The following is a 22688-nucleotide window of genomic DNA, read 5'->3' as shown; positions in this document are numbered from 1 at the left end:
TATTTTTCTTAAACGTTTATGCACATAAAATTCCTCATAAAAACATGTTTTCAATTATGTGCTTGCAGAGTCTTTAAAAATTTGGCAATTTTATCTTTTTGGCTCATAGAAAATTTTATCAAATTTTGCTTTCATATTTTTTTATAAGTACATTTACACACGTTTAAAATTAAAAACTTTTAGGCCTAAATAGAAAAAACTTTTTTTTCTCTTGAAAAAGGAAAAAATTGTATCCATTTAAGTAGCAATCAAAATAGAATTCGGTTCCGTTTATTAAAAAATTGTTTTTGCTTTTGAAGGCTAACTTTTGTTTGGGTTTTCCTTGCTCATTTAAAATATGTGGAAGAGCAAAATAGGATTCAATAAAAATTAGAACAATAACAAAACAATAAGTAAATGTAAAAATAAACAATAAAATTTTCAACAGGAAAACAAATGAAACCTTGAAAATTTATCTTTAACTCACATAGTATTTCTTATTTCAAGTTGTCATACCTAACAGTTCTATTAGGAGCCTCTCCAATGTTATAAGGTTAAAAAATGAATTTTGCTTCGTATAAATAAATTTAAATTATTCAAAAAATAAAAAATATAATCTGAAAGAGAATCGTTTTTTTCAATGAAGAAACAAAAGTTATATAAATTCAAAGGTTCTTTTTTGAGCTTCTATTTTCTCAGAAAGGTTATTTTTGTAATTTACTCAGTTATAAGGACAATATTAAGTATAACAATATTAAGAACGAATAAATAACAAAAATAAAAGTAAAATCAAAGTCAAAACATTTTCCAATGTTCCTTTTTCTTTTTTTTAATGTTGCAGACATAATTATGAATTCACCTAAGGGAATGCATAGTGCCTTTTATAAATTGTCAACATAACCAAATAAAATTTTCGTGAATCGACAAAAAGTCCCATTAGAAAATTTTATTTAAGACCGTAATATGTTGCTTTTCATTTATTTTTGATTTTATGAAATGTAAGTTTTAAATTACTTACATAGTAAATAAACTCGGATTAAACCAATGGTTAATAAAGTAACACTTTTCATTGAAGCAAATGAATATACGTTTTTTAAAAAACAATCATCTACTTAAATATCTGTACTAAATACTATTATATACTTTAGAGGGCAGAAACAAAAATTAAGAAAAGGCTTAGCAAAGAGTTTAATAAGATAAAGATTAAGCTCAGCGGCCATTTTGTAATTGTAATGTTCAGCTATACCATTTCGTGATAACACGCCACTTTTCTGCGTTTGCGAAATTTAAAAAATTTTAGTGGTTTTAATACAATAAACCATCAAAAAGTGGCAACATAAGAAATATAGCTATTTGTGTACAAATTTTCAGTTTCCATTTTCAACTGCTACAGATGAATAGATAGACGAATGGACCAAGTGATGAACGGACTCAATTTTGCCGGAAAAGTGTTAGAAATAGTAATTACTGATATTGTTTACTTTTCACTCTTGAATATTTTGTTCTTTAGAAACTTTTTAACCGTAAATTTAAGCAAACCTTATTCTTTGGAATTGTTGAAATCAAATGCCAGCTCGATTTTTACTAAAAGCAGTATTTGCATTTTTTGTCATATACAAGAGAATAGTAAACTTATTTCCTTGAAATTTTATATTCACAAAAAAATAAAAAATTGTTTCAATCGGCATACTTCGATAACATAAGACATTAAGAATTGCTTTTGTATTTTTTTCTGATTCAAAATTTCGGAAAATATTTTCAGCTTGCAGGCCTGAATATATGGCATTAGTTAAACCATAAAATTTAAAATAATTCGAATTAAACAACTTGAAATTTCAAAGAAAAAAAGAACATTTTCAAATTTAATATTTCAATTCGATTGGTTAACGAGGCTAACTAAAAAATTTTCTTGGAAATCAGATTTCAGAAAAAGAGATTCTACTGAGAAGTTTCTCTACTATTTTTACATCTACATTATGGTCGGTTATGTGCTGGTCACAGACTATGTTTTACGACTTCATTTTCTTTTACACAATTTCCTTATTATTTTATAAATGGTTTTAAGTCGAAAAATTTTAAAATATTTGTAATTTTTCTGCTCATTTTCTTTTGTGAGTTTACATTTTTATTAACATTTTTAAATTATGTCTATACCTTTATATTTTAAGTTCCACAGCCATTAAGGACTTGAAAATAAGCCACTTATGCTATAGTTATGCGTTTAAAAACGTGACAGCCTTAAAAATACTTAATAGTGAAAAAATATCTAAAAACATGACGTTATTGTTAGTACATTTCTTAGATGAGCAGCGCATATAAAACTTTATAAACAAGGAATCTATTTATATTTATGGGCACTGAAATATAAATTGGTAAAAATTAAATCTTTTAAAATTTATTTCGAATTGTGTACATATAGAAAATATATAAAACATGTATCAGTATACAAACCCATATTATTATTCTAACAGTTTATTGTAATCATCAACATCAGGATAATTTTATAAATTAAACATGAAGCTCTTTTCAGCTTTTATCAATTTATAAAGATGAATCAGTACTAAAACTCACCCAAGTCTCTTGTAAAATAAATTTTAAACAGTTTTTTTTCCTTGTATTTATTGAATTCTTATCCTTATTCTTATTGAATTAATCGAATTGGATAGGATATTATGTATATGAACATAGATACCAAGATGTTATTGTCCTCTTTATTACTATTTGCGTTATAAATAAGTAGAACATAAATTGTGTAAATATTTATTTGAATTGAAATTCTAATACTCTTAAGTGAGTAACCTCAAATTGAGAAGAAATACTTGTGATATTTCTATATAAGTACAGGTCTGTATTTTGACTTTATTAACTATGTATGTAGGTATGGATGTACAGTATGAAAAATTTTGAATTTAGTAGTACGGTTGTTTAGAGTGTTTTATAATACTTTGAAAGCTGAGGTAAATTTATTCTTTCAATATGTTCAAATATTTAATAATTATAACAAAAAAATTTTAAACTATAAAGAAATATTAAACTACAGATTTTTTTTTTTTGATGAATTTTAGGTTCTCGCGTATAAGGCCCTATAATCAAGCTCATCACTTTCTTTATTTATATGAACAAATATTTGAAATGTCTTATTAGTTTACACTATTTGGCTAGTTATGTCTAAAATACTGATATATAACTTATAAGTATATTCATAAGTATATACTCAGTATCGTTGCGAAAAAATTTTTTGTATAATTTTAGAACTTTAGCAATTCTAAGAACACCACTTAAACATTTATTTGAAAATATGAAAATATGAAAATAAAATTTTTGTGTTGACTCTTTATTTTTTTCAAATATGCTGTTGTTATTGTTGTAGCTACCGTACCCATAATATTTTATTAGTCAATCTTTGCTTAATATACGATTCTATATTGAATTGAGCTGTGTTTCGATATAGTTTACGTTTGACATTCAAATAGTAATTATTTTTTAAGTCAAAGTGTGTGTAATAATGTTTAACTAGAATATTTATAAGTTCTTCTTTATAAAATAGAATGTTTTAATTTTACATTCTGATTTCGAAGCATAAAATTTAAAATAGGATTTTTGAAATACTGCAGAAAAAATTTTTATTTGTATTATTTTAAGTACATACTTATTTGTTAATTATAATGCTTCCTTTTGTTTTTCCATTGTGCGTTACGAATGTATATTTATTTTCGTTCAAATTCAAATACTTATTTGAAAATAGACAAGTAAAACGAAATCAAAAAAGAAAACCAAATGAAAATGTCCTTTAAAAATTAATTTATTGCAATCGTACATGTATAAAGAACAATAAACGAATAAAAAACCAAATCTTTGTATATACGTATAAAGGTATTAAACGGGATTTGTAAGAAAAATGTTTCTTAGTTTTCTTTGTTTTCATTTTACCTTATCGATTTTACATAATATTGAATAAATTCATGAACCTTTAGACTTTGATTTTTGTTTGTTATTTTGCCATTTTAGTTTTGATTTAAAAAAAAAAAATTTTAACTATTCATATTATGATATTGTAAAGTACATACATACTTTGTTATATATTATGTATGTAGTTGTTATTTAAACATAAATACAGTTTTTCAATTTGAAAGTTTTTCTTTTTAAATATTCAAATGAATTTCTATATGTACAAATATTTATTTAAGTATAGAGAAGCTTAATTTGTTTATTGTTCTAAATAAAGGGGTAATGTCTTAAATTAAATTCTATATGTACAAAGGACATTTTCAATATATTATGGTAAGAGGATAAAATGTGAACAGAATTTATTATTAGAAATTGTATTGATTTTCGTATTCCAATAGTTTTTATGTATGTGTACAAATATCGTAATGAATTCTGGATAGAAATAGCTTTATATTCTGGATAGATAATAGCTTTATAAGTTTTCGAAAATCAGATAAATAAAAATTTCATATAAAATTTTCATTGAAATTTCAAATTCAAATGTAATTTTTCGGGATGGTATAAAATATAAATTATTGATGGAATTATAAATATAAATTAATTATAAATTTGTTGTTAATGAATTTATTAAATCATTTTAAAAGTACTTCTAATTTTCTTTTTATTTAAAGTGGTAATACATACATATATATACATATTATTAAGTTTATACGCTATTTAAATATTTAAAAAAAATTTTTTCTTCAAAATTTATTTACTTAATTTCTTTTGCATACTTTTAGGTGGCTCCAACGCTTATATCTTATTGGTTGATGGTTCAGAAATTGGCATTATATTTTGAGTTCATTCTTTTATTTTTGGAGATATTGACATGGAAAATTAATGTTAATTTTTGTGATTTAATTTCATATGGAATTTTGATTTATGTTTGGTTGATGGTGGATTGTATTAAACGAATATTTGAAATTGGTATTGAAGAGAATAATTTCAACAATCTTAGCCTGCATAATTTTTTAAGTGGGAAAATAAATTAATGATTTTTTCTATCACTGTTAATATTAACAAAAAATATTTTATATTATACAGTTATATTAAAGTTTATTAATTACAAAAATCGAATGGAATTTTTAAAAAATATGATGTTTTTCATATACGACAGTTTCATATACGTTTTGTTTTGAAAAGCAAACAACAGATATTCAACGAAAATTTTATTAAGATATAATCGAATTATTTTGTACTTTTTTCCTTATTCCACTTATTAGAAACATTAGAACCTTCCACTTTACGGTCAAGCATAATTTTTACAGTTCATTGTTTGTTAACTAGGCGGTGACCCGCCGCCCGTAATTTTTCTTCATACTACTAAAGGTTATTGGTATTTGTTATTTATTTGTTTATTACAGGGGCTCCGTTAGTCAAATTTTGGATTTATTCAAGTATAAACTTCTCTAGCGGAAGCTGAAAACACTGAATTAATGTTTATGCTGTTTTTTCGTAACTGCTGTTTTAACAGAAAAAGTTCACATATTTGCATTGTTGGCGATTTTTAATTCATTATTTGGAAAATTTTGCTATGTGTGATTGAAGGTAGTCAGATTAGATTTTTGAATTATTAAAACAAAAACATTCGTTTCTGGGCGAATATTTTTTTAAATGTGCGTTCATGTATGTATATACGTATTGTAATCACTTGAACAAATAACAATTTTTATACCCTGCACTTCGTGAAGGGTATATTAACTTTGGTATGGAGTTTGTAACTACTTGAAGGAGTCATCTGCGGTATGGACATATATATATATTCTTGCTCAGCGTAAAATTCTGCGTCGATTTAGACATGTCCGTCCGTCCGTCCGTCCGTCCGTCCGTCCGTCCGTCCGTCCGTTCGTCCGTCCGTCCGTCCGATCGCACGATAACTCAAAAACGAATAATGCAATCGACACCAAACTTTCACAAGTTTTTTTTTTTTGTGCCAAGGACGAACCCTATTGTTATTGGACTAAGTCGGACAACGGGTTCGGGTAGCTGCCATACAACTCAAAGAGTTTATTTTAAATATTTCAAAAACTAATAAAGCTATAAATATAAAATTTTGTATACATGTGTCCAATTATATTCTACACATGCTCTAAAAATTATATTTGGATAGCTGCACCGGTTCGGGTGGCTGCCATACAACTCCAACAGCAAATTTTTTATATTCGGCAAAATAATAAAGTCAGATTCATGAAACTTGGCAGTCATGTGTCCAATTATAGGTCAAATATATTTCTAAAGTTTTAGAGGAATTGCTTGACAGGTTCGGGTACCTGCCATACAACTCCAGAAGCTAATTTTAAATATTTGGAAAAATAATAAAGTCAGATTCATAAAACTTGGCAGTTGTGTGTCGAGTTATAGATCAGATATATTTCTGAAGTTTTGGTGGAATTGCTTGACAGGTTCGAGTAGCTCCCATACAAGTCTAAAAGCTTATTCTTAATATTTGGAAAAATAATAAAGTCAGATTCATTAAACTTGGCAGTTGTGTGTCCGATTATACATCAGATATATTTGTGAAGTTTTAGTGGAATTGCTTGACAGGTTCGGGTACTTGCCATACAACTCCAAAAGCTAATTTTAAATATTTGGAAAAATTATAGGGTCAGATTCATGAAACTTGGCAGTCGGATGTCCAATTATAGGTCAAACATGTCCGTGAAGTTTGTATGGAATGATTTCACAGGTTCGAGTAATTGCTACACAATAACGAAAGGTGCAGGGTATAATTCAATCGGTTTATACCGACTGAAACGTTTTTACTTGTTTTAATTAAATTGAAAAAAGCAAATTGAGCTATTTCAAAGAAAGCTTATTGTAGCCAAACTAAAAATTTGAAAAATTTGAGAAAATTATTTCATACTGTAAATTTTCGTTACGTCAACAATGTTTTAAAAAAATATCTATTAAAGAAAAATTTATATTGATTTTTTATATAAAATTCATTGTTTTCATCAAATAAGCAATTCTAAAAACTTAATTAAGTTTTAAAGCTTTAGTTACCTTTATGTAGGCGACTCTATAATTTATCATTAGAGCTGATTGTTGTACCTTGTAGACTTTAAACAGAATTTTTCAATTCTGAACACTGAATGATTAAATATTTGATTAAAAAAAAATAGAATTCTTTTAAAACTTATTTCAGTTATATAATTATAAAATTTTTTATTTCAAATATTTTATGTGATCCAGCGTTTTTTTTATTCTGTAACTGCAGAGCTTAGAAAAAAAAATCTGATGTGGTCAGCGCATAACCGACCGCAATGTTTATTGTCCAAAATAGTAAAAGTATTCCAGAAGATTATGAAAATGCGTTTTAAACACTTCTATACAATTTTAGAGACACCAATAAGCTTTTAGTTAACATGTGAATTTGGTTGAGTTTGTTATAAACTAGAACTCAAATAATAAAATTTTAAGAAATTTCATCAACCCGTTCCGTACATATAGTAGAAAATGTAATATTGGCCCCCAGTTTGGCTTCCGAGCTCTGATCTTTCTAAAAAATTTATCAATTCTTTGTTTTACCATCTCGAATTTAAATACTAAAAAGAATTTTTCTTTATATACACAAAAATGTATATTTGGCCAGTAATAAACGTCCAGTTACTGACACCTGATTTCTTCCAAAAGTTACGTGGTTTCGCGTACTGTCGAATGAAGCTTATATATAAAATTTCAAGTAAATCTGTTAAATATCTTCTTCAAAACGATAAAAAATGTAAAACCGGCCCTTTAAAAGGTCCACTTCCCTAGGCCTGATATATTTGATCAATCCGTGCCATGGTCGAAATAAACTTACATATAAAATTTCATCAAAATTGGTTCAACCGAACTTGAGATACACGCGTGCACACACAGACAGATTGTCACCTCTAAAAATAGTTAATTTACACTTCCCAACTATGGAGAAGAGCGTTCCCACCGAAAAGTCTTATTGTATGCAATACGGTCGGTAAAAAGTTACCAAAATTCACTTTTTAAAGTTTCATCTATAAGCATGTTAAGAATTTATCAATAAGTTTTTGTGTTAATCACTTTATTTTTTCGAAATAAATTTTTTATTCCTATGGCAATCAATTCTTTATCGTAATTTTTTTAGTAAGCTTCTTTCATTCAACAAACCTTTCATATTGTGTTCCATATAGTTTTATTTCTTATAATATAGTTTCTGTTTTTGTATTATTTCAAAACTAAAAGAGGATAACAACTCCATATAGAATTCTAACGTGGAAAAGAGAACGTGGTACTAATTTTGCTTCAATGTTGATAATGGCAAATTGGTTGAAAAGTGCATTAAAATACAGTTTTATGAAAACTGTCAAATGATATGTTTACGATAAGGGATTTCAATAAAATTTAATATCAATCAAATTCATTTATGTCAATTGTGGTGTATTTTTGTTCAAATATTATTTCATTTCATTAATTTGCTATTGGCACTTCGTTCTCTTGCATCTTCTCTTTGCTTGTGGTTGATGTACAAATATAATCAGATATACTAAATGAAGATAAACCAAAATTTGAAGAAATTTGAGCAACACTTACAAAACAAAAAAAACTGTTAATAGTTTTATCTTAGTTTATCTTAAAGTTAGTTGCTCTTAAATTAATTCGAATAAATTAAAAATATTAATTTATTTAAAAAAAATAAATTAATAGTTTTATCTTAATCAATTGGTCAAAAGCCTTAATTTTTTACTACATATGTATGTGTATTTAATAAATAAATTAATTGAAAAAAGATTAAGATCAAAATGTTTGGAATACTCTGTACCAATAATTTTTAACCTTTATCGGTTCCAGTCAAGCTTGTGGAATATATTGTAAAAGTTAAATTTCCACGATAGCTTAATATGAGCTGAATCAACTAAATCTTATAGTAATTTTTTTTTCATTTTTAACATATTTTACGATACTATTATTATATTGTGCAAACTGCAATGAAATTTTTCACATGATGGAAAATTTTATTATACGATCTTATGATTAATTTTTTTTCTACGTTCTTTTGCAACGGAAGTCATGAAATTAGAATACATTCAAGTATTCTATGCTTTTTTTCCAACTTATTTCCAACGACAATATGTGAAATTTGTCAGGATATGAAATGAAAAGGATATACATATATAAGTTTTATATACACGCATATGCATTAGAGTCAAGTTATTTTATATTTCATACAAGATTATAAAATTTTTTTTTGTTTAGTCGGTAAGTTTTATGCTGGCATCAAGATGTAGAAGATTATATGAATATGGATTAAAAAAAAAAGAATCACGTAATGAATAGAGTGGATAAAAAATACGGAGAACAATATAGTTTTTTCTTTTAAGGGAAAATTAAATGTGAAAAAAAAACGACATATAGAATAAAAAATATGGAACTAAAAAAAGTTTTGATTAAACCTTTTGAAATTTCTTAAAGTTTTTGTAATAAAATTCATGTTCATAGACAACTCTTTGAAATAAGTAGTGAAATATTTTAAAAATTTCCTCTATTTATTAATTTTGCAAGAAAATATTTTTATTGTATTTAATATGTTGCTTTGGAAACTTTTGAATTCTAATAAAAGAGAAATGACAAGTATCCCCGAAAATTTCATGAAAAATTCACGGTAAATAATGTCATTATTTTTATTTCTTTGAATTATTTTTGATGGAAATTTCAAAGTTTTGGGAAAAATGCGCGGTTTTTTAGAATTATCTGTTTGCTACATAATGTAACAAGACATTGTTTTTTGCTTGTGTGTTTTAAATATTAATAAGTGAAAAAATCTAAAGAAAAGAAAATAGATATATTTTACAATCACAATTAATGTAAGTCTTTTCTCACCAGATTTTAAATAGGAAATTGATTTACGATATTTGAAATGACTGATTGTTTTATAATTCTCATTGAAAAACATGGTTCTTAAATCTTACATAGATTGCTGCAAATTGTAAATGTGAATTTAATTCTTATTCAAAATCAATTTCTGCAAAATCGATGACTGTGCTATAGGAACGTAGTTCGTTTTATTTTTCATTTATCTTTTATTAATCAAAAATATTTCTCAAGTGTCCATATTACCTTTTTACAGTTTTTTTTGCAGAGACATTGCAATTTCAATATGATGATTTAAAAATGTGTAGATACATTTCAATTCGGATATATTAGAACATACAAAAGAATTTTTTTTAAATTCATAAGTACTTTAAATAGTTTTTTCTCGATTTGTAGTGCTGACATATGTATGTACACACATGTTTATTCGTATCTTTTAATTTAATTAGCAGTTACCATAACACAAACTTGTAGTTGTAAACCGCGTCCATGAAATTTCAAAAATTTACAAAATTAATTTTTATAATTGCTTTATAATAAAGCAGTTTCAATCCGTTATGTATTTTAGTAATTAATTAGCAATAAATTAAAAGTAAACTCACAAAATCAAAAATTTTTTTTGGGTATTGAGAAAAACCGCAGTATTTAATGAAATTTTATATTATTTTTAATTGTCGAAAGTTTTGTAAGCGTAGTGATGAAATTTTATACTAAAAATATTTTTAAATTTTTACATAAAATAATGGGTTTCAGCATTTGAGGTAAAAAGTATTTCAATGATAGGTGGGAATAATTTTTTACGGTTGATTAAAATGGTGGAAAAAATGAAAAAGTTTAATTATTTAATTTTGGAATATTTTTTAACATATGATTTGTTTAAAAATGTATCGAAATTTACTAAATTTTTTGTAGCAAATTTTTATATCTAAAGTGATTCAAGAATGTTATACATTTTAGTTTACAGCAATATTTCTCTACTTTTTTTTCTCTCATGGCCCCCAAAACAATTAATTTGCTTACATGGTCCTGCACATTAAATAAATTTAAACCATTTCTGATGCGGATAAGAAAATTTCCTTATATCTGCCATTAAAACAAAGAGTAAAATTTTTTGCAATAAATAAGAGTGAAATTTTTGTAAGCATTGAAACTATAATGATTTAGCTGCATCATCACTATAAAGTACTTTGCAGTGCTTATTTGCCTGTCGTACTTTATAGTGATAATCATTGTCGGAGCACGTACTTTTGGAATACTTTTTTAAATTTTTTTTTGCTTTAATAAAAGAAATAAATGTTTTTCTATTTGATAAAAGTAAAAAAAAAATGCTAATAGTTTAATAAATTTGTCTAAGATTACGTAACCCAGAAGCAATGCATACTTATTACAAATATTTGTAAATTTGCTCAGTAAAAAGTTATAAGCCATCATCGTAGAAAGAATCTCTCCATTTTTAAACAAGTCCACACAAATAATTTTAAATTTACTGTTTACGAAACTATTTTTGACCAGCTTTCATAGCAATGTCTGATACGATTTCTCTAAAAATAAGTGCACAATTAATGTTAGAAGATAAGAGCAAACGTGTGCACTCTTACTTTCTAGCTTTATGGCTATAATTTTGTTTCGTGTGTGAGTGTTAACGCGACATTATCTATCAAAACGAGTAAAACCTTTGTTTATAATTTGGTCTCAGTAAAAAAGTTTTCTCTAAAATTAATTGCATTACTATAAAAAACTTAAAGCTCACACATTTTTTTTTCCAAAATGTCGGTTCATAAAAATTTCATCTTCTTTTTTGAATGGCTTTTTTGATTAAAAACTACTAATAATTGAAAAATATAGCACTTAAAATTATTAAAAATCAAAAATAGCGACAATGTTTGAGGTGATTTTTTTTTTATGAAGTCCTTTAAAGTTTTAATATACACGAATGACTTGCTACATCTTCTAGACCACAAAAGACATGATAACGTTTGATGATTTATAACTATCTAAATAACTGTTTGTATTAGTTTGATGAATTAAAACTTAGTGTCAGGAACGAATTTTATAAAAACAAATTTTAAAGTTTCAAAAAATTTCATATAAAACTATCAAAATGAAGGAAATTAAAACAATGAAAATAAAATAGTTCATAAAACATTGATAGTTTTTAAAATATACAATAAAGTAATAGGTAATTGTGAACCCTATATAAGTCCCTTCAAAAACGTCTGATTTTAAACTTCTGCAGCTTTATAAGCTGATAAGACAGAAATTATAGCTAAAGCACGAGAGTAATACCTGTATCTTCCAAATCATCGAGCTTTGATTCCTGAACAAATGTTTTACCCATATTTGACTCTCTAAACGATGGTATATAATACTAAATTTAGAACTATATTACCACGTATAAAAAATATTATTATTATTCATGAACACAATAAAGCAGAATAACCTATTATGATAACTCTGACGAATTTTTTTTAATGGTTCTTGTAATAAGAAAAAGAAAACCTTTCTCCGTCAGAGCGCGTTAAAAAAGCTTGCAATGAAACATTGAACACATCGTAAAAATTTGTAGTAGAATATTCAAAAAGTCAAAAAATAAATTTGGATCAAAATCCAAGGTTTATGAAGTAGCACTTTTCCCTTGAACAAGTGAAAATACCGTTCATAATTAAAATCAATCTACTCATTATGAAAAGTACTTTCATTCATTTACCAGAATATGAATATCATACCAGATGACAAAAACAATAAACAAAAAGTAATTACATTTTTGATGGCATAGCGTTTGCAGTTATCTACCTGTTTTTATAGGAGTTTGGAAAAGCTTAAAGTTTCGAAAACATAAATCGCCGAAAATTCTAATTTTAGGAACTAATAAATAGTTTATTAATGAAATAAACTATTTATTAGTTTCTAAAGCGCTTCCACTGCTGCTAAAACTCCTACGAAGAAAAACTTACGAAGAAAAAGCTCAAAAACTGGAGAAACATGGGCTCTAGATAATGGTTAACTTCCATTTTTTTATTTTAATTAAGTTCAACTATGCTGTTCCATGGTAGAAAAAGCATGCCACTTCCTTTTCTGCGGTTGCCGAATTTAAAATTTTGTATGAATGTGGTACAATATTCAATAATATTAAAAAATATGATTTTTAAGATTTTGAGGCGCTATAACTTTTATAGGGGAGGCAATAGGCAATAGATACTTATTTTAAGATACCATAAACATATTTTAAAATTTTGTTAATGAAAAAAAGTAGTACGGTTTTTTCTACCGCGGCACAGCATAAATAAATACTAAAAAAGTAAAATGGTGGCTAAAACTAACCGTTATCTAAAACCCCTTATTTTCTAATTTTTGATAACGTTTTTCTACTAGACTCTTAGTTGTAGGGGTCTGAAATTCTAGCAGCTTTTAAACACTAATAAAAAATTCTTTTCGTTAGCAGAACATTTTTTTCCCTTCTTAAGATATCGATTCTTGAAATTTGGAAAATTCGAATTTTTCAAATCTTCTATTTTCGAAACTGCAAGCTTTTCTAAATTTCTGTAAATGCAAAAAGTTAATTGTAAATGCAATGCCATAAAAAAATATAAGAAATATTTTTCTTAACTCAAGCAATTACTCTTCAAATTCGCGTGTTATGTTGACGGCTCCTTTAATATTATTTTTTACCTCATCCTAAATGTGTGCAATCTGAGACATATATATATGTATATTATATATGAATGAAACTATCTTAAATAACATAAAAGCTAGATTGTTTTTAATTAAAATGTTAATAGCTCGATTACATTTTCACATGTCGAAGGAAAAAGTGTTACTCTACAAACCATTGGTTTAACCCAACTTCATTATAATTTACTGAAGATATTATGCGTTTTGGATAGAAAAACGGGTAGATAATTAGATAGTTAACGGGTAAATTGATCAATATGCTTAACATACTTTTTCAAAATTTTAAAATTTAAAAGCCCAGTATATACTAACAACTTAAAAACTACTTTTGTTTTTTGAAATAACGTTTCAAAAATAACACCAATTTCGAATAAGTTATTGGAAAAATATCTTATCGCATATTTCTCTATTATACAAATTAGATATTTGGCTTTACAAATATGAACATATGATGTGTTTGTGTTCAATATCTTAGTTATCAAAAAAAAAAAACTGATGTGATCAGCACATAACCGACCGCAATGTGTATTGCCTAGTTTAGTGAAAGCGTGAAGAATATGAAAATGCCTTTTAAAGACTTCCTTCAGTTTTAAGGAAGTTGTAAGTTTCTAATTAACTTACCTAAAAAAGTGTAAATTTGGCTCTTAGTAGAATTTCGCTTTGTGCCACTCGAATTCCCTAAAAAGTTCCCCTACTAGTTTCGGTAACAGCCAGAACTCAAATATAAAATTTCAAGAAATCCTATCCGTGGGATATGGTAAAAAATGTAAAATCGGACCCCAGTTCAGTTTCCGAATATTAAATTTCAATGATATTGGTTGATTATTTCTCTTTACATATGCAAAAATGTAAACTTGGCCTGCATATAAAATTTCATCAAAACCGGTACAGCCGAGCTTGAGATACAACCGTACACACATACCAACAGATCGGCAGACTCACAGTGACAGACAGTCTTTAAAAATAGTTTATTTACACTTTCCTACTATGCAGAAATGCGTTTCCGCCGAAAACTCGACATCCGAAATGTGGCGCCATCACATCACCTCCCTTTTTGTACGTAATGCGGTCGGTAATAAACAAAAAATAAAAAAGATAACATCGCGTTATCATTGCTTTTAGCGATTAGAAATACAACATTAGTAATTAAGAATTTCGCAAGACTATTCAGTCAGTAAACGTAGCTAAAGCTTTCACGAGCTTGTTAAAACGATCACTATTTTTGATACGATCGTAAGTTAAATATTTTGATATATTGGTTTTTAAAACAATTATTATGTGCATATTTGAATATTTTCTGTAGAAAAGTAGCTCAAATGCTTAATGTAATAAAAAATAACTAAATTTTTAACAATAATTTTGATTATTTGAAAAACTAATTTTTTTTTAGTTAGTTCATAAAATTTTATAACTTTGAACGAAATGCGAACACGTGGGACTCTGTGTCTAGTGAAACTTTTAATTGCCGCATTTATTGCTATAACCATAGGTTTAATTATAACAAGTTGGATTTTGCCAAATGACGAATTGACATATAAAGATAAACTCAAAGCTGATACATGGCATTTCAACGACATCCTTGGAAGAAAAGAAGCGCAGATAGAGTTTGCTGAAAATGTTAATCAAAAATTTATTCAGAACGAAGAGATGAAAGTAAGAACCGCCGAAGAAGAAGAATTTGAAAAACAAAACCTTCCGCCTATTGTTCACAACATTGAAAGTGCCAAAAATGCGAAATATTTACAAATTCAAGAGGATTATGGTGAGGATCGAATAGATTGGCATGATAGAAATTATATGGAACAAGAGAAACTTAAAATCGGAATAGGAGAACAAGGAAGATCAGCTCAACTTCCGTCATATGAAACTGAAAATGAAAAATTAATATTTAGTCAGAATGGTTTCAATGGTTTATTAAGCGATAAAATCTCATTGAATAGATCTTTACCGGATATTCGTTACGAGAGGTATTTAATTTTCCTATTTGTAAAAATCGAATTCACTGTTTTTATCAATTATTTTACTTTTTAGTTGTAATTCAAAAAAATATTTAGCAGCTTTGCCAACTGTTAGTATCATTATTCCATTTTATAATGAACACTGGAGTACATTACTACGGTCTGTTTATAGTTGTTTAAACCGTGCTCCTTCTCATTTGATTAAAGAAATCATTTTAGTAGACGATTGTAGTGATAAAGAATTCTTAGGCAAACAACTAGATGATTACGTTGCAGAAAATTTGCCCAAAGTTAGAGTAATTCATCTTCAAGAACGTAGTGGATTAATTTTGGCTAGGTTAGCTGGCGCAAGAAAAGCAACAGCAGATGTTTTAATATTTTTAGATTCGCATATTGAAGCAAATTATAATTGGCTGCCTCCTTTATTAGAGCCAATTGCTCTAAATTCAAAAACATGTGTATGTCCCTTTATTGACGTAATAGATCACACTACTTTTGAATATAGGGCTCAAGATGAAGGTGCCAGAGGAGCGTTTGATTGGCAATTTTTTTATAAAAGGTTACCATTGTTACCTGAAGATTTAGTAGATCGAACAAAACCATTTAGGAGTCCGATAATGGCTGGCGGATTGTTTGCAATTGGAAGAGACTTCTTTTGGGAACTTGGAGGTTATGATGAAGGTTTAGATATTTGGGGTGGCGAGCAATACGAACTTAGTTTTAAAATTTGGATGTGCGGTGGTGAGATGCTTGATGCACCTTGTTCACGTATTGGTCACATATATAGAGGTCCTGCAGCCTTCAAAAGAGCGAGAACCACTGATTTTCTTCATAAGGTATATGAAAGTATAGTTGGTTTTTAACTTATAAATAATTAAATTTTAATTTATTTTAGAATTACAAGCGAGTTGCTGAAGTATGGATGGACGAATATGCAAAATACCTTTATGATCGAGATCCAGAACTTTACAAGAATATTGATGCTGGTGATCTGACAAAACAAAAAGCTATTAGATCAAAACTAAAATGTAAGTCATTTAAATGGTTTATGGAGGAAATTGCCTTTGATTTGCCAAAGGTATATCCTCCTGTTGAACCACCAGATTTTGCTTTTGGTGCAATTCAAAGTGATTCCAATCCGAATTTATGCCTTGATACTTTAAATGGTGGAATAAATGAAGAAATTGGGCTATACCCATGTGCTCAAAATTTGGTTAATCCTCAATTCAATCAAAATTGGGCTTTAAGTTGGCATAAAGATTTACGTCTTCGGCATAGAACTACATGTTTGGATGTTTCACAAGGAAGTAAGAATTCTCCTGTTGTACTATATGACTGCCATGGTCAACGTGGTAATCAACTTTGGTATTATGATGTTGAATCAAAGTGGCTCTTACATGGTGGAAATAAAAGATGCTTAGAAGCTGCACCAAAAGTGATGAAAGTTTATGTGAATAATTGTAATGAGTTAAATTTAAATATGAAATGGAATATTGGTTACGTAAATTTAACTGCACTAAAAAATTATGATAAAGATTAAGGAGATTTATAAATTAAGTTATTCATAACTACATTATTAATATTAAGTTAAATAGTCTTGAGCCACTTTTCACTTTTAAATCTTAAAAACATTTTGGAAAAATTGATTTATGAATGTGCTAAACCAAAAACTTGTCAGTTGAATTTCAGATTTTCATTTTTTAATTCAGTATTATTTAAATTCAATGAACATGATATTGTAATAACGGGTGTTTTAGAAATATGTATGTGATAGGAAATGAGTAGTTGCATGTATAAATTTGTTTATAAGTACTCGTTAAATTACTGTATATATGTATAATAAGAAAAAATTTCCAAAATATTAAATGAATTTTACAGAAATATAAAAATATAATTTTGTTTGAATATCAGTCCTAAATATTATTTAATGCTTTAAACAGCTAAAAACTTTACATTATTACAAACTTTTTAAACGACTTAATGTAAGAGTTTTAGAAAACAATTTTACTTTCACAACGTTTTTCTTTTTACATTTAAATTAAAATGACCTGAATATCTTTAAAAGTTAACATACATGGCAAACGGAACAAAAGCTTTATATGCAGACTCAGATTTCCTTACTCGGTAATCCAATAGCTTAAACTTTAGCCTTTCTATTTTGTGGTTTCGGATAATATTTTTGAAATTCTACTGCTTAACACTTTTCGGACTGTTATTAAAGAAACAGTCATGCTTTATAAAAACAATTGCTCCTTTTAAAAATATATGAAATAACGCAGATGATCAAAAAATTGGAAAAATGCTTTTTATATGCTCGACACGAATTTATTTTTGTAAACTTCGTATTAAAATTAACAATGTCACTATTGTGAATTTTCATGTTTTATGCTTGCAATAGACCTGCAACTTTAATAAATTTCATATATTGTACGGTTTTTACAAATTCTGGTATAGTGCAAGCGTACATATAACCATACTTTAAATCTTGACGAACATTTAAATTAAACCATTTAATTTTATTTTGGATATCCGGACAAATTTTGTAATGTTTTTCGATTTCTTCCATCGAAGCAAATGGATTATTAACACCAATTATAGCAATTCCATCATTTGTATTTTTATCGATTATGATTTTATAAAAAAGTTTTGGAATGGGTATTTTTTTTTTCTGCCCTTCGTTGTACAAAAATATTGGAACCATATCATTAGAATCAGACAATAATTCTATAGTACTATATGTTCCAGTGTAAATTTCTAAATTTCCATTATGTTTTGAAGCAAATTTCCTCAAATTCTTTTCCAACGCAACCCAATTAAATGAATTGAATGAATACCATTGTGGAGCTACGTTTACGTAATAGAAGGTTGCCAATTGTTGTGGAGCATAAATAAAGTCAGCCATTGCGGCTAAATGACCACGAGCAATACTGTTATCATGAAGATATTGACTGGCTGATCTTATACCTAGAGATTTTTCAAATGTTTTTGTTTGTATATATTTTGAATAAAGACGGGATACATTGAAATTTTTATGAAAATCGCCTTCTTTAAAAAACTCTCTTGTAACATTCATTTGAAATTCACCACTATACGGACCCAATTCATATTTTGAATATATTGATCTTTCCTCAGCTTTGTTATAACAGATTTCCATTAATTTATAGAATTTGGTTGCAATTTCAAAACCAATTTCTAATATAAAAGCATCATTACGAAAATATTGGCATTTTTTATTTGTATTACGAGCTGTCTCAATGTTACGATCTTTGCATTCAAGGTATTTATTGATATCATCCTTACCGCAAGTTAAAATTACATTTTGAATTTTTGTATCAATTTTAAATGATCTTTCACAATAAAGTTGAATTTGTTCACCTGGATTCAATAGAATTTTACGATTTCCATTTGGAAACAGAAATTCATTAGTTCCAGGTTTAACAAATAAAGGTTGATTGATTGTTAAATCTTGAATGTTTATTGTACAAGTAGCAACATCTGTTTAAATATTAGAACAAAAAAACTTATTCTGAATATTTGTAATAATTATTAAATCAAGCTTTATATATCAATATTAAGTTCTCTTACATGCATTCACATTATTCCAATTGTGTAACGCCAAAATGCCGATTATTAACAATTTGTTCATGATTAATCTTGGAAATTCTAAGTTCAACTGAAAATACAATTTGCTTTATATTTCAAGCAATTGAAATACTTCTAACTTAAGTTCAGATGTAAAATTTCGAATTGTGAAATTCCCGAATATTAAAAAAATTGCTTAATATTTACTGTTTGAAAACTGTTGATACATACTGAGAAAAATTAAAGTGTATGAAAAAAAATTTTCATTTGGAAACTTGGTAAATTTATTAAAATGTGCTAGCCCAAAAATTTTAGCTATAAAATAAAACTGCCTGTTTTATAATTACGATTGCAAAATAAATATTGAAATCAAACTTTTTTGTTGCTATATAAATTTTTATATTTCTTTACAAACATACTTATATTCTCAGAAAAAAACGTGACAAATGGAGCAGGGGTTATGGCATCGGTCCTTTAACCGAAGGATCTCACGTTCAAACCGGTCAAGTCACTATAAAAATTAAATGCAATATCACATAGCTTATAATACATGTGTTATACTTTTAAAATAAATAACTAATATAAAACTAATTACCATATTTCAATAAAAATTTTAATTGTTTTATATTAGCTAAACCATTGAGCCTTTTCAAATATATATTTATCAAAACAGAAAACTGACAGTTAATGTTCTTCCTTCCGAAATTCCCTGTTTGTTTACGAGTAGTGTATTTAAAACTACATTGATTATATCTAACCAAAAGCGTGTTGGCTAATTATTTGCACTTTAGTTTTCAAATCTTAAAATCATTATAACTGTTTTAAATGGAAGTAGTGATTAAAGAATAATTTAACAATAAATTTTTTAGCCACTTTTGTAATTTTCAATATGCCCCCAACTCTATACGTTAAGCGAAAAAAGTGAGAGTTTATAACACAGAGTAAAAATGGCATCCATTTTCAATAGTTAAAACTTCGAATTGAGTGACGTAAAAAATAATGGAACTGAAACTAACTTTGATGAAATACATATATTAACGTTAAATTTTTTGTTAGCTCAAATTTAAAGTACTTTTTTTTTAAATAATTACTCAAAGTAAATTATACATGTGTGCCCACGTAATGTATTAAAAATCTCCTAATGGTTTTGAAACAGATGTTTTCTGCAGATTAGCTTTTCTGAAACAGTTGTTTTTTGTTTGAACAAATATATACATACGGTAATATTTGTACATATGTACATATATATTCGTATATGTATTAATGCAAAAATAATATTAAGATTGTAAAATTTGTTTTAAATGAAAACAAATCTTATTCGACGTGTCGAACAAGATTGAAGTTATTCAAAATATGCATATAAAATGAAACAAGAATTAAATTCTAATATCTGTACAAAAGTTACTTGATTTATAAAAACTGTATTCACTAATTTATAAATTGTTCCGAAAACTCTATTCGAAAGTTTTTTCCGCAAGTAAAACAATGACAAAGTAATACTCGATCATAGATTGGGTATGATTGCAAATTCAGATGATAAAATTTGGGTTCTCTTCAGTAATTATTACGAGTATTAATTAATACTTTTGTTTAAATATAGCTTTCGAAAATACTTACATTAATAAATGCTCTGGCAATAAAAAAGGCCACCTCAGCTTTACACATTGTGTCGAATTGCTTAAAAAAAGAAAAAGTAAAAAGTTATCATAGTGCTAGAAATAAAATATAGTTTAAGTAAAAACAAGTAAAAAAGTTACTTCATTCGGTTTTATCAATATTTAATAAAAGGCTTGAGAAATTGCGGGACTTATTTTTAATTATGGTGCTAAAAATTGTAGAGTTTATCCGGCCAGCTTTGATAATTCCTTTTCAGATTATTCTAAGATATTTTTTGGAATGTGAGATCTTTTAGGAACGATTTTTAAGAAAACTCCAGAAATTTGGAGCCTCTGGTAGTTTTCCTTGTCAACTGAACTTTTCAATGCCAAATACACAGGTATGCGAATATCATAATATTAAGTTAAAATTCATTTCAGAATAAGAATACGTGCCTTATGAGTTTGAAATGTATGGTTCATATAACTATCTCATGAGGGGGTTTGCAGATATACTCATTTTCTTTACAACCTTTACAAAAATGCACAAGCCTTTTGCTTTACAGGGATTAATTGTTCTTTATTTTCGGTCTTACAATCAATTTTATTTGAGTAATAGTTTTAAGATAAAAGTTCTGAATGTCAGAATTTTTGTTTTTTTTTTTTTAAGAAACTTGAAATTATCTCGAAAAATTGTGTTGGTTTTTTTTTTCGATGCGTTATAATGAGAGTTAAAAACTAATGTACAAAAAAGTTTCCCCTATTTTTCATAGTTGTCCCAGTAAAACGTGTTAAATGTGTTTACAAACATTGGAAAAATGCATAGTTCATACATTTCATACAAAATCCTTATTTTGCAATATATTTAACTAAAAATATTTAGTGTATGTTACGTTTTATTAACTAAATCGCACAAATGATAAAGCGAGTGTGAATAAGACCGGCCACTATCGATATAACGGCCATAGTACTTTCGTTACAAAATCGGTAAACTAAATGCATATCTGCTGATTTTTCCTTCGAATAATCCATCTTTTTGGTTGAAAATCGTTTTATTCGTATGGTCTATAGTGGGACTTTGTTATCTGTACATAAATAGCTGTTAAATTTATTGCGGAGGGATAACAAAATTCAAAACGCACTAAGTATTTTATGCTAAGTATGTATAAAACAACATATGACCAAGTACAGTAGCAATTATAACAATAAATATTTTCAATTTAACAGGTATAATAAAATCTGTAATCATAAAATGCGGTTAATACAGTTTCACTAAGAATCGGGATTCAGGAGAAAAAATATCAATATACGCGCTAAGTAATTCTATATGTGCAATAAAACCCATAATTAAAATACAGTAGCAATAACAATCGGGATATTTACTTGCAAAATGATGAGAGATAACATAACAAACTAATAACATAAATGTTCAAGAAAATTCTAGTTTTTTAAAAAAAAAATTTAAAAATAAACAACAAAAATTCTGAATCTTATGAGCTTTATCTCGAAAACTATGGCTCGAATCAAATTTATTATAGGACCAAAAATAAGAAGCAATCATAATCACCTGCATATTTTTATATGCTCATAACTTAATAACAGACTTAATAACAGACTGTAGCTTGAAAACGAGTATATCTACCCGCTCCCTCCGCCTGCTCTGAAATCATCCCTGAAATTATTAATACCTTATATTAAACACCCTGTGTTAATTGAGAATTTATTCAAAATTTATTCATGGTGTGTAGAAAAACTTTACTAAAAATATTTAATGCTTTAATATTAGAGTTGCTACGTTTGGGTTTTATAGAAAAATAATTTTTGTTTTTTCATTTTGTAGAGCTGTGAAAAATTTTGCAAAATAATTTTTTGCTTTAAAGTTGATAACCTTACCCTGTTGGTGTTAAAAAAACTCAAACAAATTAATTATGTATTAGTAATTTTTCTGTTGATTACTAATGAATTGATTCATCACTATAACTAATATCAATAGTTATTTCAAAATGCCATGAATACACAATATTTGCGTTCCATTTACGTGCGCAAACTATCATGAGTAGAACAACTACACTACCTCCGATAAATG

The 22688-nt window shown here is 27.0% G+C and overlaps 2 protein-coding genes across 3 annotated transcripts in view; one reads left to right on the top strand and one right to left on the bottom strand.

Moving 5' to 3' along the window:
• Positions 1-22688, bottom strand: part of LOC129605911 (homeobox protein 2) — a 115657-nt gene that overhangs the window by 12898 nt on the left and 80071 nt on the right. The window contains 1 exon segment of the mRNA XM_055515928.1: positions 20625-20684. Within this exon segment, the coding sequence (XP_055371903.1) occupies positions 20625-20684 (60 nt within the window).
• Positions 14619-17168, top strand: LOC129605910 (N-acetylgalactosaminyltransferase 6-like). 2 transcript variants are annotated; one of them, XM_055515927.1, is made up of 4 exons: positions 14619-14700; positions 14858-15434; positions 15499-16261; positions 16321-17168. In XM_055515927.1, the coding sequence occupies exons 2-4, from the start codon at positions 14890-14892 to the stop codon at positions 16963-16965; spliced, it is 1953 nt and encodes a 650-aa protein (XP_055371902.1). In that variant the 5' UTR covers positions 14619-14700; positions 14858-14889; the 3' UTR covers positions 16966-17168. The 2 variants fall into 2 exon arrangements, with proteins under 2 accessions (XP_055371902.1, XP_055371901.1); XM_055515926.1 differs by having other exon boundaries at positions 14653-14792.

Source organism: Condylostylus longicornis, unplaced genomic scaffold (genome assembly GCF_029603195.1).
Source record: "Condylostylus longicornis isolate FDR11 unplaced genomic scaffold, ASM2960319v2 ptg000016l, whole genome shotgun sequence".
NCBI lineage: Eukaryota > Metazoa > Arthropoda > Insecta > Diptera > Dolichopodidae > Condylostylus > Condylostylus longicornis.
Note: the sequence above shows the minus strand (reverse complement) of the source record. Positions and strands in the feature narration are given on the sequence as shown.